The sequence below is a fragment of the Montipora capricornis genome, chromosome 4 (assembly GCF_036669925.1).
Source record: "Montipora capricornis isolate CH-2021 chromosome 4, ASM3666992v2, whole genome shotgun sequence".
Taxonomy (NCBI): domain Eukaryota; kingdom Metazoa; phylum Cnidaria; class Anthozoa; order Scleractinia; family Acroporidae; genus Montipora; species Montipora capricornis.
Window position 1 is genome coordinate 206,322 of NC_090886.1, and position 19,067 is coordinate 225,388.

A 19,067-nucleotide genomic window follows, 5' to 3' on the forward strand; every position below is an offset into this window, starting at 1 on the left:
AAAAGAGAAATCCAGAGCCGCATTTTGTACAGCGGCTTTCCTTTTTAATGAATATATCTTCAAATATGATGTATTTAGTAGGTATCTGTATATGCTATGTATTTTAGCTGTAAATGCAATGTCTCGAAGATATTAGCTCCTGTAGTTATTCGGAAATTCGAGATGAAAAATAAAGCTTATGCCTGTATGTATGTTACCTTTAGCAGGGCGCATGCGCACACTTTGTAATGTGCGACTCCAGTGCTTACCATATGACAGATAAAATGACTTTTCTTTTCAATATATAAGCCATCGAAATCGTACGCTATATTGTAATGACAAGGGCGGTCTGAGAAGCTGTGAGTAGGCGTGGGATTTGTCACATATGGTTTAGGGGCCGACATATCTCTCCCTCAATGCCGTACCGGGAGGCAAGGTCGGTAGCAGAAAGCAGCGAAGGGCCAACTGCGTCCCAAAGCGATCGCACGGGCCGAAATCCCGGGATGACTCGTTTGGTACGACGCTCCAGCGCCAGTGTCTGGAGGTACTGCTTTTTCCTCTCTTTTCCTCCTCTATGAAATGAGAATCGGGAGTCTTCCCTTGTCATGGAATGGCAGAATTACCCAGAATTCTTTTTGGGCATGAGCGAGGCAACTTTAAAAAAAGCACGAGACTGGCCCTCATCGAATGGCTGAAGCGCGGCCAGAGGAAATGATTTCTAGCCAGATACTTAGGAGTAGGCCTGGTGTGTGCTGTTAACTTAGATTTTGGATTTCTGAACAAGTTTTTATCATAGAAAATTCGCGACTAAGTTGTGCTTTCATTTCGCTGTAATTTTCGTGTCAAAGGAACGGTATAATAATGTAAATAAAAGAATAACGATATTTATATTTGCAGATTACCTGTCCTCTTACTACGAAAGTCAAGCTCTACATCTCTATGCAATAAGCGCATTCAAAATTTCCTCGTATTACTTGATGAAAGTATGGTTTTTTGTTTTGTTTTTTTTAAAAAGGGTTTTTCTGCTTATATGAAAACTACCTTTTCTCTCCTGTCCCCTTCTTATGCATGATGTTCGCGGAAATTACATTCTGTCCCTCAATAAAGCTGGAACAGCCAGTTATGGTCTTAGTTCTCTTTTTTCTTACGTATCAGCTAAGTTACAGAATGCGCTAACGGTTTTTATCCGTACCTGAGTTTACTGGTTTTAAAAGAGAAATCCAGGGCCGCATTTTGTACAGCGGCTTTCCTTTTTAATGAATATATCTTCAAATATGCTGTATTTAGTAGGTATCTGTATATGCTATGTATTTTAGCTGTAAATGCAATGTCTCGAAGATATTAGCTCCTGTAGTTATTCGGAAATTCGAGATGAAAAATAAAGCTTATGCCTGTATGTATGTTACCTTTAGCAGGGCGCATGCGCACACTTTGTAATGTGCGACTCCAGTGCTTACCATATGACAGATAAAATGACTTTTCTTTTCAATATATAAGCCATCGAAATCGTACGCTATATTGTAATGACAAGGGCGGTCTGAGAAGCTGTGAGTAGGCGTGGGATTTGTCACATATGGTTTAGGGGCCGACATATCTCTCCCTCAATGCCGTACCGGGAGGCAAGGTCGGTAGCAGAAAGCAGCGAAGGGCCAACTGCGTCCAAAAGCGATCGCACGGGCCGAAATCCCGGGATGACTCGTTTGGTACGACGCTCCAGCGCCAGTGTCTGGAGGTACTGCTTTTTCCTCTCTTTTCCTCCTCTATGAAATGAGAATCGGGAGTCTTCCCTTGTCATGGAATGGCAGAATTACCCAGAATTCTTTTTGGGCATGAGCGAGGCAACTTTAAAAAAAGCACGAGACTGGCCCTCATCGAATGGCTGAAGCGCGGCCAGAGGAAATGATTTCTAGCCAGATACTTAGGAGTAGGCCTGGTGTGTGCTGTTAACTTAGATTTTGGATTTCTGAACAAGTTTTTATCATAGAAAATTCGCGACTAAGTTGTGCTTTCATTTCGCTGTAATTTTCGTGTCAAAGGAACGGTATAATAATGTAAATAAAAGAATAACGATATTTATATTTGCAGATTACCTGTCCTCTTACTACGAAAGTCAAGCTCTACATCTCTATGCAATAAGCGCATTCAAAATTTCCTCGTATTACTTGATGAAAGTATGGTTTTTTGTTTTGTTTTTTTTAAAAAGGGTTTTTCTGCTTATATGAAAACTACCTTTTCTCTCCTGTCCCCTTCTTATGCATGATGTTCGCGGAAATTACATTCTGTCCCTCAATAAAGCTGGAACAGCCAGTTATGGTCTTAGTTCTCTTTTTTCTTACGTATCAGCTAAGTTACAGAATGCGCTAACGGTTTTTATCCGTACCTGAGTTTACTGGTTTTAAAAGAGAAATCCAGGGCCGCATTTTGTACAGCGGCTTTCCTTTTTAATGAATATATCTTCAAATATGATGTATTTAGTAGGTATCTGTATATGCTATGTATTTTAGCTGTAAATGCAATGTCTCGAAGATATTAGCTCCTGTAGTTATTCGGAAATTCGAGATGAAAAATAAAGCTTATGCCTGTATGTATGTTACCTTTAGCAGGGCGCATGCGCACACTTTGTAATGTGCGACTCCAGTGCTTACCATATGACAGATAAAATGACTTTTCTTTTCAATATATAAGCCATCGAAATCGTACGCTATATTGTAATGACAAGGGCGGTCTGAGAAGCTGTGAGTAGGCGTGGGATTTGTCACATATGGTTTAGGGGCCGACATATCTCTCCCTCAATGCCGTACCGGGAGGCAAGGTCGGTAGCAGAAAGCAGCGAAGGGCCAACTGCGTCCAAAAGCGATCGCACGGGCCGAAATCCCGGGATGACTCGTTTGGTACGACGCTCCAGCGCCAGTGTCTGGAGGTACTGCTTTTTCCTCTCTTTTCCTCCTCTATGAAATGAGAATCGGGAGTCTTCCCTTGTCATGGAATGGCAGAATTACCCAGAATTCTTTTTGGGCATGAGCGAGGCAACTTTAAAAAAAGCACGAGACTGGCCCTCATCGAATGGCTGAAGCGCGGCCAGAGGAAATGATTTCTAGCCAGATACTTAGGAGTAGGCCTGGTGTGTGCTGTTAACTTAGATTTTGGATTTCTGAACAAGTTTTTATCATAGAAAATTCGCGACTAAGTTGTGCTTTCATTTCGCTGTAATTTTCGTGTCAAAGGAACGGTATAATAATGTAAATAAAAGAATAACGATATTTATATTTGCAGATTACCTGTCCTCGTACTACGAAAGTCAAGCTCTACATCTCTATGCAATAAGCGCATTCAAAATTTCCTCGTATTACTTGATGAAAGTATGGTTTTTTGTTTTGTTTTTTTTAAAAAGGGTTTTTCTGCTTATATGAAAACTACCTTTTCTCTCCTGTCCCCTTCTTAAGCATAATGCTCGCGGAAATTACATTCTGTCCCTCAATAAAGCTGGAACAGCCAGTTTTGGTCTTAGTTCTCTTTTTTCTTACGTATCAGCTAAGTTACAGAATGCGCTAACGGTTTTTATCCGTACCTGAGTTTACTGGTTTTAAAAGAGAAATCCAGGGCCGCATTTTGTACAGCGGCTTTCCTTTTTAATGAATATATCTTCAAATATGATGTATTTAGTAGGTATCTGTATATGCTATGTATTTTAGCTGTAAATGCAATGTCTCGAAGATATTAGCTCCTGTAGTTATTCGGAAATTCGAGATGAAAAATAAAGCTTATGCCTGTATGTATGTTACCTTTAGCAGGGCGCATGCGCACACTTTGTAATGTGCGACTCCAGTGCTTACCATATGACAGATAAAATGACTTTTCTTTTCAATATATAAGCCATCGAAATCGTACGCTATATTGTAATGACAAGGGCGGTCTGAGAAGCTGTGAGTAGGCGTGGGATTTGTCACATATGGTTTAGGGGCCGACATATCTCTCCCTCAATGCCGTACCGGGAGGCAAGGTCGGTAGCAGAAAGCAGCGAAGGGCCAACTGCGTCCAAAAGCGATCGCACGGGCCGAAATCCCGGGATGACTCGTTTGGTACGACGCTCCAGCGCCAGTGTCTGGAGGTACTGCTTTTTCCTCTCTTTTCCTCCTCTATGAAATGAGAATCGGGAGTCTTCCCTTGTCATGGAATGGCAGAATTACCCAGAATTCTTTTTGGGCATGAGCGAGGCAACTTTAAAAAAAGCACGAGACTGGCCCTCATCGAATGGCTGAAGCGCGGCCAGAGGAAATGATTTCTAGCCAGATACTTAGGAGTAGGCCTGTTGTGTGCTGTTAACTTCTATTTTTGATTTCTGAACAAGTTTTTATCTTAGAAAATTCGCGACTACTTTGTGATTTCATTTAGCTTTAATTTTCTTGTCAAAGGAACTGTATAATAATGTAAATAAAAGAATAACGATATTTATATTTGCAGATTACCTGTCCTCTTACTACGAAAGTCAAGCTCTACATCATTATGTAATAAGCGCATGCAAAATTTCCTTGTGTTCCTTGATAAAATGGTGTGCTGTTAACGTAGATTTTGGATTTCTGAACAAGCTTTTATCATAGAAAATTTACGAGAAAGTTGGGGCTTTATTTCGCTGTATTCCTCGTTTTAAAGAAACGGTATAATGTAAATAAGAGAATAACGAGATTTATATTAATTTTGCAGATTACTTGTCCTGTTATTACTAAAGTCAAACTCTATATCTCTATGCAATAAGCGCATCCAAAATTTCCTTACATCACTTTTCAAAAGTCTGTTTTTTTTTTAAGAAAAAACCGTATTTATATACATTCACTTTTTGTCATTTACTATCATTTACCTTTAATCATATATATTAACCGTCATATACCTTCATCTACCTTCAATCACGTTCATTTACCGTCTTTTACCTTTATTCATGTTTATTTACCTTAATATACCTTTATCATCCTGCATTCACATTGATTTACCTTTAGCTACATTCATTTACTTTTATCTATATCCTCAATCATGTTCATTTACTTTAGTATACCTTCATTTGCTTTAATCTACCTTCTTTCACGTTCAGTTACCTTCATCTACCTTCATCTACATTCATTCACGTTCATTTGCATTCATTTACCTTCATTCACATTCATCAGTTTACTTAACATACCTTCATTGACGTTCCTTTACCTTCATTTTCCTTCATCTACCTTGATTCGCCTTCATTCACCTCCATGCATTTACTTTCACTGATGTTTATCTAACTTCCTCTATCTTGATTTACCTTCGTCTACTTTCATCATCCTTCTTTCACCTTCATCTACTTTCATCTACCTTCATTCATGGTCATCAATCGGAATTCACATTCATCTACCTTCATCTACCCTCATCTACGTTCATTCGCATTCATTTGCCTTAATAATGTATCGTCATTTACGTTTATCTAACTTCATTCACATTTATTTACCTTCACATGATCTACATCCATGTACCTTTAATTTCGTTGATATACCTTCATTAACTTATATATAACTTCATCCGCGTTCATTTATCGTCATTGAACTTTATTCACGTTCATTTTCCTTCATATACCTTCATTTTCTTCATTCACGTTCATTTACTTTCATTTACCTTTATTCACATTCATCTACCTTTATTTAGCTTAGTCTACCTTCAATCGCAATCATCTACCTTCATATGCATTTACCTTAATATACCTTCATTCACGTTCATTTACCTTCATATACCTTCATTTACCTTCACCTGCCTCTATTCACGTTCATTTACCTTCATATATTTTAATACACGTTCATATACCTTCATTAACATTCATTTACATTCATATACCCTTATTCACGGTCATGCATTTACCCCCTCGCGATACCGGTGCGACGCTCTAATCAACTGAGCAGTTCATATAAATCTAGTGATCCATTTCATATATCATTTCATAGTTGATTCATTCCTCACGGGAACATTAGAACCCACAAATGACCAGCTCCCAACGTCAGTGGCTTCATAGCTCAGTTGGTTAGAGCGTCGCACCGGTATCGCGAGGTCACGGGTTCAAACCCCGTTGACGCCCAGAAATTTTCAGGAACGTGATTGAAGGTAGATGAAGGTAGATGAGGGTAAATGAATATGATTGAAGGTAGATGAAAGTATATGAGGGTTAATGAATATCATTGAAGACCATTGACGGTAGATGAAGGTATATGAGGGTTAATGAATATGATTGAAGGTAAATGATGGCAAATGACCAGCAGTGAATGTTTATTAATACGGATGATGATAATTTTTTATAAATGGAGGCAAATAGATGTAGATGAAGGTAAATGTCTATGGATGACTGAATATTAGGAAATTAAATTACGTAGTTGGGGACTCGTGTTGGGTATATATACATGAGATCTTTGCCTGAACTAGCCTGCGAACGCAGACGTATTTCCGGCGGTCGTTTCTCTCCCCCGAAAAGTAGAAACGACCGCCGGAAATACGTCTGCGTTCGCAGGCTATGCCTGAACAATATTGAACAATAAGTGTTTTCACACGGGTGGTAAAGAGAATATTATTCAAGCTGCTCTTGGAGACAATCTTGTGTTGATCAGAGCTTTTTTTAAGGTTAATCTATTATTTGTTTTGAATTGTGGTGATGTTGTCGATGAAATTTTCTCACGTGGTCTCCTTCTTGCTTTCCCACCCACCCCAACCCAGGCTCAGAGGGTAAAAAAATTCGCATATAATCCATGTTAACTTCCCATATAGTCTCCCTATACATATTCCAAAAAATTAAGAAGAATCCGATAACAAACACTAAAGGAGATATTTTATACGCAAAAGGTCTCAATAAAAAAGCCGTACTTTCTTGTCCTGGTGACTTTCTCGCTTTCTGTGCCTTTATTTGCCTGATTATTAAAGTCGATTTCAGCGACTTCTCAAGGGTCTTTCTGCAGGTACCGGAAAGCATTCATTGTGTTTTTGATCTGTTGGGATTAGTCTTTATTTGGGGTCGTTTTGTTTTTTGTCCCTTATTTCTTTTGTTTTACGTAATTTCTGCTAGCTGCGAAGGGCAGCTTCTCAAGTACCTTATCTTCCGAGCCTGGGCCGCCTGTGTTTTGCAGGTTCCACAAGTGCATGATCGATGTGGTGGCTTGCTGGAGTCAGAAGTTTTGCTAAGATCTGCGTTTCTGTCACCTTTAAGGTGTAAAAGCGACTGCAGTACTCGGTAAGTGCTCCTTAAGTCTGCGTTTAATCCATTTTTATACTGTGTACTCGCATAGTCACAGGAAAATTGGGAAAGACCTCATGCTTTTTTTGCAGTCTGAATTCGAATATCACTTGCATTTGAAAGGAAGTGTTCTGATCTTTACCGGCGGGTCTATTAAAAATACAGATATCTTATTCCACAGGTCAAGAGTAGAAGTCCCTGCTCCACTGATTAATAACTTCGCCAAAAGTTTCCCCGAGACCTGCAACAACGTTTTTGTACAGTGATCGATGATGCGCCGATCAACTCGAAACTTCAACACCCCTCCCCCCCCTTCCCCCCGGGAATGTGAACTTTTGAAGATTGGACCGTTCAAATTCCCGCACCTTCGGGCAAAAAAGGTGTTCAAATGCCCTACCCTGTCATCGGATTTGTCTGTCATACCCTACTAAAGAACAATGTTATCGTCATCGGCTCCTGCCATCTTTAATAGAGACCTTTTGGAGACCTTTTTTGCAAGCCAATCGCTCACAAATACTACATCTCTTCCTTTAAACTCTTCCATCTCGTGTTTTGTAACTGTTAGTGACTTTGGTGTCCAAAAAAAAAAATCATTTGAAACCTGACACTTCCTGTTCAAGTTTCCCCTCCCCACGCAGGCAAAGGTCAAATTCCCCACTCCTTGGGTAGAGAAGATAGTCAATTGCCCGGGGTTTGCGCGGGGGGGTGGGGGGGATGTTGAAGTTTCTATATTTTTGCATTTAAATATAATATATTTCACTAACCAAAGAAAGAAATGGGGAATTTTCTACTTTTCAGTTGGGATTGAGGGCTTATATGTAGCTTGATGTGTGTCTTGGGATTGGAGGAGGGGCATGGAAACCACAGCTGATATGGTGATGGTGGGTAAGTGACCCCACCCAACCCATTATGTGCAAATTGCAAAGTGGCAGGTGTGCAACCAAAATACATCCCAAATACTGATTGGAAATAAAGTAAAACTACCAGTAACTTATTTGCATTACAGCCTTGGTTTGCATTCCAAATCCCTTGTTCAGAAAGATGTGCTGTGGCCAGCAAATTAGGTACCCTCCGAAGAACTGATGGACGGATGCGGGAGTAGAGCAGTCACTCGGCTATCTTCCTAGTGTCTGAATAAAGCCAAGGTGGTAAACTGGCCTCTGATGTAGTAGGTAAAGGCAAAGTCTGCTACGAGCCTAGAAGGCCCATCACTCCAGCGCTTATTATCCGGTTTCTGTAGCATGAAGTGACTAGGAGTATATTTCCTACTCCCCCCTGGATGGGATGCTAGTCCATCGCAGGGTTACCCCCAGCATTACATTCGCTGGTACCCATTTATACACCTGGGTGGAGAGGCACCGTGAGAGTAAAGTGTCTTGTCCAAGAAGACAACACAATGTCCCCGGCCAGGACCCAAACCCGGACCACTCGATCCGGACTCGAGCGAACTAACCATGAGGCCACCGCGCCTCCCGCCCTCTGAGGCAGTGGTAACCGCAAATATTGGTAATAATCAGTAACAAGACAATTAATTATTACATTAATTAATTAAAAAGTAATAATTTATTACTTACCAGTGATAAATAATGATAAATCCTGAAGAATTATGAATGTACTAGTGGCTTAAGTTACTTTCATAATTACCCCAGGTCTTAAAATTGTAACTTTTTGAGCTTCATTGATTGCAAAACCTTTATACCTTTTCTAGGAACCCTTGCATTCATTAGAAAGAGTGGTATTTCATCCCTGCCTGAGAGTCATTCCAAACCAATTAGTATCTTCACACATTCAAACATGAAAGTTCATGTACTTCCTGCACTTGCTGATAACTACATGTATCTTGTTGTGGATGAAGGAACTCAAGAAGCAGCTATAGTGGACCCAGTGGAGCCCAGAAAGGTATATACATGTAGTAATATTATTAGCAGGGATATAGTGATAATTATCATAAAGTTGAAGTTAAAGTTGTGCAAGCAAGAACCCTTTAAGGCTGTCTGGTTTTACTTGCATCATGCAATATCTTATTTTGAAGCACATAAGCTGATTTTTTACTTAGGCCCCGTCCACACGTATCAGGAGATTTTTGTATCCGCAAATGTTTTTATGCGGATACAAAAATATCTGAGTCCACACATAGCGTATACGAATTGTATACGACTGTCCACATGTATCCGATTCGTATCGGCACATCTCAAAGGATTAGTCGACATTTTGGAAAATCTCACGCGGAAAAAGACTGGTTCTGATACTGTGACATCAGCGTATACAAAAATATACGGATAGCGTCCACACGTATCCGGATACACAGCATATACAGAAATTTCTACTCTGGAGAGCGTATACAGAAATCTCCGGATACACCAAGCGTATACGGCGGACACGTGTGGACGCTAGGTGTATCCGCATAAAAAAAATTTGCGGATATGTGTGGACGGGGCCTTATTGGAGATACCATTCAATCATATTTTCTCTGAAGCAAATTACTGATTTTCATTCAGATGATTGGCAGCCATGTGTTTTTGAAAAAACAGAAGGAAAATTTTCCATGAAAATAGAGTTCAATTCTTTGGCAACCAACATGTGGTTGCAATGAAAACTAAGTACTCTCACCATTTGAGAAGCAGGAAGGACCTCTTGCACCAATGCCGTGCGCTAACTGGCTGTGTCTTCCTTGCTCCTCTGTCTAAGCATAATTATTATAATACATGTACATTACAGGAGCACAATATTTATCAATAGGTTGTTGAAGCAGTTAAAAAAGAAGGAGTGAAACTCACAACTGTTTTAACAACCCATCATCACTGGTAAGAAATTATGTATGTTGATTTACAGATGACTTTCAAACACTTTTTGTAACAATAGTTTGTTGAAACAACAGACAAAGGTCAAGTAATCTAAGAGATATTTTTTTATTTTTTATTTTATTAGCTTTGCCCTGAAGAAATAAAGAACAAATAAACTGAAGATATACAAATACTGAAAATACAAAGATAACAATACACCAATAGTAACTTAAATTGGGCAGGGACACCGCAACAGCTGGAGCCAATTACTGCTGACGCACATAAGAATAACATGTTCTTGTTTTTTAGCTGCTCCAACTGCATCTTGAAAGGAGGCTATATACTTTCCAGAGTAGGGTGGCTTCTTACACGGTATCCTTGTAAAGCTGCAGGAATCTTCTAAATTGTTTTTTTAATACAGTTGATATCATGCTGTCAGTTTTTAAGTAGATCTATTAGTACTCAAAATAATAATTAAATTAAATTAATGTATTACATTTATTATTCAGTTACTGTAGTCATGGTTGATAGATGTCAACCTTTTTTTATCACCTCAAGGGCTTTACTCAGTGTACAAATAAAGTAACTGTTATGGTAATCTGAAAGTGTTACCTTGGTTAGGGATCATGCTGGAGGCAATGTGGAATTGACTGGACTTGTTAAGGGTTTGACAGTGTGTGGAGGAGATGACAGGATTGGGGCCTTGAGTAAGAAAGTTGGGCATGGTGACAAGTTAAAGGTTTGCTCCGACATCCAAGCAATAATTATTATTCTTTGTTTCCATTTGGTGATGGTTGAACTTAAATCTGTTGCAATGCAAGTGTTAATACAGATTTCAAATTTATGAACCCATTTGGAATTCTGTTGAATGATGCAACTAACAGCATTTACAAGTTAAGTCAATAAATTGCAGACTACGGTTATAGGCAGACCATTTTATTAGTTCTTAAAACATGTTTCCTCTACAGGAAGCTTCCTCAGCAGGAGAGTTTTACAGATACATTCGAAGAACCATCAAACTAAAGAGAAAAGAAGTACAGCTGTAGTATGCAATGTAGGGAATTGCAAATTGATGCTGCTAGACCACAAATTAGTCACTAATGATGACAATATGACATTAGACACAACATGAGTTTGATCTGCTTTAGCTATCGTGAAAATCTAAAATTATCTAAAGATATTTAAATTTGAAAACTATTTTGATAGACATTAGGCAAAGAACAAAGGTCATGAAATCTAAACTGACATAAGGTCTGTGTACACTCCAAATGCCAGTAGTTCTCCAAAAACATGCTAAGTATCTTGGGAATAAATCTGTTACCCTATGCTTCATGTATTAAGATACAATAATAATTGACCTAATTTGGGGAGGACTAAACCAGGAAACAGCAAAACAAAGAAACAAAACACCATTTATGACCCCGCCATACAATGAATACTAAACAACAAAGGCCTTTCATTAGGCCTAAAACGATCTTTAATAACAAACTTATCCAAACTTTGTTGGTTAGTATTTGATGTAACTATTGACTTGCATTCATACATGATGTTTCGGTGTTTCATGTGCCTGTCTCGGTGCCCCTAATTTGAAGCTGATTAACTTGTTTTGTTTTTGTTCTTAATTAATGAGGTTGGAAATCTGGATGTCAAGTGTCTTTTTACACCTTGTCACACCAGTGGTCATATTTGCTATGTTGTTCATGGTGAACCAAATGCAGTGTTTACTGGTAAAAAAAAGTAAAATCATCATTACTCTGTTCAGATCTGTTTTCTTTTCTGATGTTACAGTTTTAGATTATGTAATTTTTGATTTCCGCTTATTGATCAAAGTCTTTAATAATATTATCTTCATTACCCTTCCCGTGTTGTAAAATTAGGGCATATTTCATTTTCTCCTGTGGGTGTTGAATAGATATTGAGTGAGGGAGAGTTTTATGTTAAATTTAAAGTGTTAGGATAGACTGGAAAAATAGGTATGATTTACAGTTTTCTTCCTTGTGCTCGTAAATGTTCATAATTTTTCTTGTTGATAGATAGATCAATGACCTTTATTTAAACACGATGAAAATTAAATCTACAAGCTTGTGGGGTCATGTTGATTATAGATGTTTGACTGTTTAAATTCACTCAAATTTGCACGTGATTTGTATCACAGCTTCGTGTTATCACATATGCACAAGGTTATCAATTTAGGATGTCTTTTACTATATCATGATTTGCTTAATTTTGCTATCTATTTTGTAAATTTATATTGGTTTGTAGTTATTATAACTGTCTCAATTATTTTTATGTGATTCCAACAAATAATTTAAAATTAAATTAAGAAAGGCCTAGATTTGGAGTCCCAGTAAAACTCGTATCAAAACAACAATATGATTCTACTATTCCAAGAAATTATTTGCTTTCTCAGAGGTCTGGAGTTCTTATGAACACTGTTTCTCTCAATTTGGCTAGCCCTGGTGAAAAGCCTCAGAAAGATAAACGGCCTACTAAATATCTTCAGAGATAAATTTTGATAATTTAATAAAAGGATCTTTTCTGGACCAGCAAACGATCTTTTAAGATCTTGTCTGTAGCTGTAGGTTATGTGTCTGTGGAAGCATTTGCTGTGTCACAGTCACAGAGGATTATTAACCCTTTGACACCTAAACTGATCAGACTAAGTATTTTACTCTGTCCAGTGCTGGAAATAATTTTTCTTTAGTCACAGGATATATGTCCTTTCAAATCTTCCTTTTGGTCGGACATTTGACAAATTGGACCGGACATAATTTATTGACTGACAACATCTTGAAGAAGAGAACTCAAGATTTGCTGGTGAGATGTTCGGTCATCGTGTCCGATCATAATGTGCAATTGGCCGGACGTTTTCAAAATTTGGTCGGACAATGTCCGATGACCGACTGTTATTTCCAGCACTGCTGTCTAACGCCAGACGATTTTACTCGTCAATGGGGAAACCCCAGGAGTCAATGGGTTAATGTTGACCAACCGCCTGATCTTTGAAGACCCTAGTGAGAGAAAGTTGAGGATGTTCAAGGTTTTGGGTGGAATTCCTCCAGAACTTGGCAAATATTTTTGAGTACCTGAATAGCTCGAATAGCTACATGCTAACTGTGGGTAACAAATATTGCACAGTTGTTGTTGTTTATCTATATTAATAAATTGATAAATTGACATTTTTTATTACCCCTTAAAAAGTTTTCACTTTGAAAGGCTTCATGGGTTTATTGATCTATAGCTAGTAACCTTGCTGTCATGAAACAAGTATATCTAGGACTGATTGACATCCATGAAGATCATGGTAATTTCTTTATCTCGCCCACCAGGTGACACACTCTTTGTGGCTGGATGTGGTAAATTTTTTGAGGGACGTCCTCCTCAAATGTACAAGGCACTGGTTGAGATTTTAGGAACATTACCGAAGGACACAGTAAGTAATATTATTTTATAGCTTTATTTTGCTTAATTCTTTTGGCCTTTGTGCATTTGGTGGTTTCTTAGGGCAAAATGCTTGATACGTTTTTAAGTTTTAGAGTTTCACAAGATGTGGGCATTTTCCTCGCAAAAGCTCTGAAAATTGCAAAAGAAAATTCAAGTATATTGTAAAGCAAACTGTCTTGTATGAATATCTTTCATGCAGAAATCCTTTCTCTCCACCACTCAATGTCCCTCCAAAGTCGCAGTGGGATTTAGAAAAATCATCTCATTTGCATTTTCTAGAAAAACAAAACATCCCACATTCTGTTGTACCTCCTCAGAAACAAAACTGAACTAATGCTTTGCAATTTTTTAGCTCAATCCTTTGTCCTCAATAATTATACCAATGTAACCAGTTGCCCTAACTATGCCCCAAAACTGTCATGTTTCTACACTCTTACGTGCATTGCAGCTTGTTTATTGTGGGCATGAGTACACTGAAAGCAATCTCAAGTATGCTGTTCACGTTGAACCAGGCAATCCTGACGTTCACAATGCAATTGAGTGGGCCAAGGTATATTGAAACAACAACAACAACAGAGATAATAATAATAATAATAATAATAATAATAATAATAATAATAATTTTTTAAAATTTTTTAAAATTTTTTTAATAATTTAAAATAAAACTTTATTTATAAAAATACACACTGAAAAAACCAATATCATGCAATAATGATTGATTCCAGGAGCCAGCAGAATTTTTCTAACTTGCCCATGAAGGTGGGCAGAATTTTTGCATAGTGAATCGCTGCAATTCGTAAAGATCACTGTACCTTGAAGAGTATTTTCACTTTATCCCTTGTACTTTTACACAAGAGGTAATACAAAAGATGTATTTTTTGCATGAATTTATTTTGCACACCTTAAATTTAGATCGAATGACAACAAAACACCAAATCATGCAATGAATTCAGCCACAAAAGAAAAAACCTTTTTTATCACCCCTGGTTGGTCGGGTTTTGCTAAAAGCAAGCCCACGGCCCGCTGGGCCTTCGCGGTAGCCCGAAGGCCCAGCGGCCCGTGGCCTGCGACATCCTGGCGGCCAGGAGGCCGGGTAGCCCAGTCCTGATTTTCCACAGTTTTTCTGTCCAGTGGTAAATCCACACGCATGTACAGATCTGCATCGGGTTTGGGCGTGCAAAGTGGACGACAGTGAGTTTGAATTCGTTTACCATTTTAATCATTTGAATCCTTGTTTCTGTTTGTTGTTGTAAACAGACGAAAACAACAGAGAATGACAATGTTTTTCACTTAGCAACAGAAAATGACAACGTTTTTGTTTAGCAACAGAGAATGACGTTTTTCACTTAGCAACATGCAACGAAAGAAAGGAGCGAAAAGGATTGAAATGATTATTAAAATGGTAAACAAATTCAAACTCACCGTCTTTCATTTGCGCGCCCAAACCCGATGCAAATCTGTGCATGCGTGTGGATTTACCGCTGGACAACAAAACTGTCTTCACCTCCGGGCCACCGGGCCGTGGGCCGCTGGGCCTGCTTTTAGCAAAACCCCTGGTTGGTCTGCACACAATAATATTATGATTGATTGCGTGTACCCTATTTTTTCAGTACAGCCATTGGGCTCAGTCTTTTACAACAATATGGACCTCCCAGTTGTTGAATAACACATTCTTCATCGAAGCATGACGAAAACAAAGCATTAACATAAGGCTTCCATTACCTAAATAGCACAAATGGAAGCTTCTTGTAAAGCTAACTATTTTGCATCACCAAAATGTACCTTTCAGAACAAAAGAAAAGCAAATGAACCAACTGTACCCTCAACCATTGGAGATGAGTTGAAGTATAATCCCTTTATGAGAGTCAAGTAAGTTCTTTAAAAGTTAATATTTTATGCAGTTTTACCTTTTTCAGTTAAAAATGGGTGCAGGTACAAAAGTCGGTACAAATCAACTCCGATTGCTTAATTCGGATTGACGTAAAAAAAAGGTAAGGCCTTGAGAAATCACCCTGGCCCTAATCTTTAAGCTACCCGGTAACCTTCAGTTGGTGAAATCGGCTCAAACGTTGAATAGTTTTTGGCTTACAAAACCGTTTTTTGCTCGATCCGAGTTGATCCGCTCCGACTTTTGTACCTGCCCCTGTGTTAGTCCTAGTCCAGTCTCAGTTTTATTATATAGCCTTCTTCACTAATTCACATTTGGGTTGCCCAAAGGGTGAGAATCTGGCGTAAAGATTTGTTCCAAATGCCCATCTTAATTAACTTGCCAACCATAAATTCAGCAAGTTCTGTTGTGGACATCACTAAACAACAAAACACTGAAACAGCTAAGCAAAGCACCAAAACACCATGTATGACCCCACCAAACAGTGAATACTAACCGACAAAGTTTGGATTATTGCTCCTAATCTCAGTCTTAATCTGAATCTTAATCTTAATCTCAATGAATAAGGAACTATAATGTTTTTGGCTTAATTAGGCCTAAAACGATAGATAATCTCAAATCCAACCTTTGTCGGTTTAGTATTCAATGTATGGTGTGGCCATACATGTTATTTTGGTGATTCGTTTCACTGTTTCAGTGTTCTGGTCTTTCACTGTTTTGTGGTTTAGTAATACGGTATGCCCTTCTGTTGTTCTCGTTGCTTGAAAAATGTATTTTGAAAGCTATATGTATGCTGTAAAAAAGTGCATCAGAATCATAGCTCACCTTCAGACATTCAACTTTCAAAATTCGCAGCTTAGGTTAGGTCTGACGAACAGTTGAGTTATCTGAATTCTTAGTAATTATGCATCTATCAATGTTTGTAATTGTGCTCGCGGGGAAATTAGCAAGGAAACAGATACGAGACAATGTAACACAACTTCGTATTTAAGACGTAAATCCTTTGATGTGAATAATCTGTCCGATGTCACAACACTATAACACTATAACAAAACCGAGAAGAAAACTGAACCTCACTCTCCCCAGTCCTTTTTCATTTGTCATGTCACGCTTCAAGTCCCATGCTTCCACTACATGTTAAGCCCGAAGGGGGGGGGGGGGGAACCCTAGGGCATATGTGGGGCATTTGACTTTTCAGAAGAATTTTTGGTCAAAATCCCCACAGTGGGACCCCAAAATTTGGTCAAATCAGATCAAATATCCCCACCTTGATTCTCTGATGAAAAGCAAGTCGATATTATCAACAATCCACACAATCCCTACAAAGTAAGGTGTTCCATCAATTTATATTGAAAGTGAGTGGTGAGAAGTAGTGTTTTGGTATAAATATAAAAACAAGTGCTTACTTCTATTGAAAACAGCCGTCTTTCAGGCTTTAGCTGCACTACTTCAATTCCAAGGTTGCCGGCGCATAGACAAGCACATGGGACGAAGTGACTTGGTCCCATTTCTCTGCACAAAAAAAGCAAACGTCCCAACCCTGGGACCCAGAATTTTAGTCAAATTCGCGACGGTGGGAAAGGCAATAAAGGTTAAATGCCCCACGTTTGCCCGGGATCCCACCCCTCGGGCTTAACACTGATAGATGCATTATTAACTTCTTACTAACCAAGCGCGAGGGCCGTACTGTTGAATATTGGCCTGAGGTTGTGGCAGTACGGACCGAGCGCAGTGAGGTCCATACAAAAATGACCGAGGGCCAATATTCCCCAGTACGGCTCGAGCTAGCTCGGTTAATAAGTAGTTTATTATATGGCTTTTAAATCACCTTTTGCTTTGTTTTTGCAAGCCCATAATCGGCCCGTGGGCATTACGGGAGAATAATGCCCTACAATTCAGTCACAATTAGCCAATCAGAGCATGTGTTATATCAGCTACAAACACAAGCCATATAATAATAACGGATACCAAACTATCTATTAAAGTACTTAATTCACAACAAGTTCTGTGTTTGAACTAAAACTCAAAAATTCAAGGCTTGTTTTTTGACATTATGTCTGACGTTTTTTTTCTTGTAGAGTGGATAGTGTAAAGAAGTATGCAGGAAAATCAGATCCAGTTGATGTAATGGGATACATCAGACGTGACAAGGACACATTTAGAGCCAAACACTAATTAATGTAATAACATGATGTAAAAATTAATGTATTTTCTCACACACCACTGGTAGCTATGCCAAGCCACCCACCACAACCTGACCTTTATGGTAATCTCAACATATACAAGTTAAATAAAACATTTTACCTCAAAACAAGCCTAAGGGAATACGCTTTGAACTACAAGGGTCATGGAAGCACCGATCAACATATAAGTTCAAACATGTGGAAATCTTTGGGTGGGTCGGAGGAAAAAAGGTTAGATATGGCGGACCAACCAAAACAACTGCCCGACTTAGGTCACCTGACCTCTTCCAGGCCCCAGCAGTGTGTGAGAGAAAACATTCTCCACTTATTTCCTTTCACTTAGCTGGTGGAAAATCTCACTTTTTTATCCTATTTGCCAACTACAAATATGAACTCTCTGGTATATCAGGTCATAATGAGGTCAATTGTGGAAACCATTTACTTTCTTGCCAAGCAAGGTGTTTTGTAACTTTGTCTATCTTGTATAATTTAAGTACTATTGGCTCCTAATCTCATATCATGCACAAGAGTGCTGGGAACGGACATGTGCAACAAGTCGGACCAAAATAATTGATCAACTCAGATCGAGTGAAATACAATTTGTTGTTTTCCCCAATTTCACCAAGGGTAGCTTGAAGGTTAGGGCAAGGGTGATTTCTCCAGACCTTATCATTTTTACTTTAATTTGAGGTGAACAATCTAATTTGATCCTGTCTGAATTTTGTACTTGCCTGCTAGTAACATTTTTTTGCATTTGTTCCTTTGGCCTTCTAGTATTTTTCAACGTGAAGTTGAACCAGAAATATTTAGCCAAGTATTAAATTTTGTTTTATAATTACCGGTAATTATCAGGGATGAAGGGTTTGTAGAAACTCTTGTCATCTTTCATCCAAGTGCTTGGTGCATGCAAAAGTCATAAACCATGATTTCTGGGTAGTTTTTCTAGAAAAGGGGAAAACCCCCGCGAGAAAGTCCTGTAATTCAGTAATGCTCCTGATTTCCTGTCTCTAACAGAAATGGAGAAAGTGAATGTTAAATGCCTTGCCTTCAGTTGATACATGTAGCTGGTAATCAATGAAAGTACTAACCCGCAAATTTGCAGATTTGTGGAAAACTCATTCTAGTTCGTATTTTGTTGAAAGAATATAACAATACGTTTTGAAAAGTCATTTTCATCCCAAGCATCTTTTGTGGTCAAACTGACTTTGAGAGGTATTGCAGTGTGAGTGTTATGACATACACTAATTCATTGTAGTTGAAACTTTTTAAATTCAGCTTTTTTGGTCTTGCATGGAACTGAAACTCTAGTGAGACTAGAAAATTAAATTATTAATTAAAGAGAAACTAGCTCAACAACTTTTTATCTTGTGGAAAAATTTAAATTCTAACATATCAAGTGAAGGGGGTATTCTTTTGAAATTATTATGAAACATTCCTGACCATTTCCTTTTTGGAAATCAAGTTTACTCAGTGGAAAACAATACTACTCTTGGTTTTCACACGGCCTCTAGTTGTTGGATTCCCATAACCCATTGACCCCTGGGAGTATAGATTTTACTCTG

At 38.5% G+C, this 19,067-nt stretch overlaps 1 protein-coding gene across 3 annotated transcripts; it reads left to right on the plus strand.

The window, feature by feature from the left end:
- Nucleotides 1–6,799: 6,799 nt before the first annotated feature.
- LOC138045037 (hydroxyacylglutathione hydrolase, mitochondrial-like) lies at nucleotides 6,800–18,845 on the plus strand. Of its 3 annotated transcripts, XM_068891388.1 has the most exons (10): nucleotides 6,800–6,932; nucleotides 7,040–7,204; nucleotides 8,916–9,106; nucleotides 9,947–10,011; nucleotides 10,612–10,729; nucleotides 11,621–11,717; nucleotides 13,320–13,423; nucleotides 13,883–13,984; nucleotides 15,224–15,303; nucleotides 17,401–18,845. In XM_068891388.1, the coding sequence occupies exons 3-10, from the start codon at nucleotides 9,002–9,004 to the stop codon at nucleotides 17,495–17,497; spliced, it is 768 nt and encodes a 255-aa protein (XP_068747489.1). In that variant the 5' UTR covers nucleotides 6,800–6,932; nucleotides 7,040–7,204; nucleotides 8,916–9,001; the 3' UTR covers nucleotides 17,498–18,845. The 3 variants fall into 3 exon arrangements, with proteins under 3 accessions (XP_068747489.1, XP_068747488.1, XP_068747490.1); XM_068891387.1 differs by lacking the exons at nucleotides 6,800–6,932; nucleotides 7,040–7,204 and adding an exon at nucleotides 7,994–8,092; XM_068891389.1 differs by lacking the exons at nucleotides 6,800–6,932; nucleotides 7,040–7,204 and adding an exon at nucleotides 8,218–8,379.
- Nucleotides 18,846–19,067: the final 222 nt, after the last annotated feature.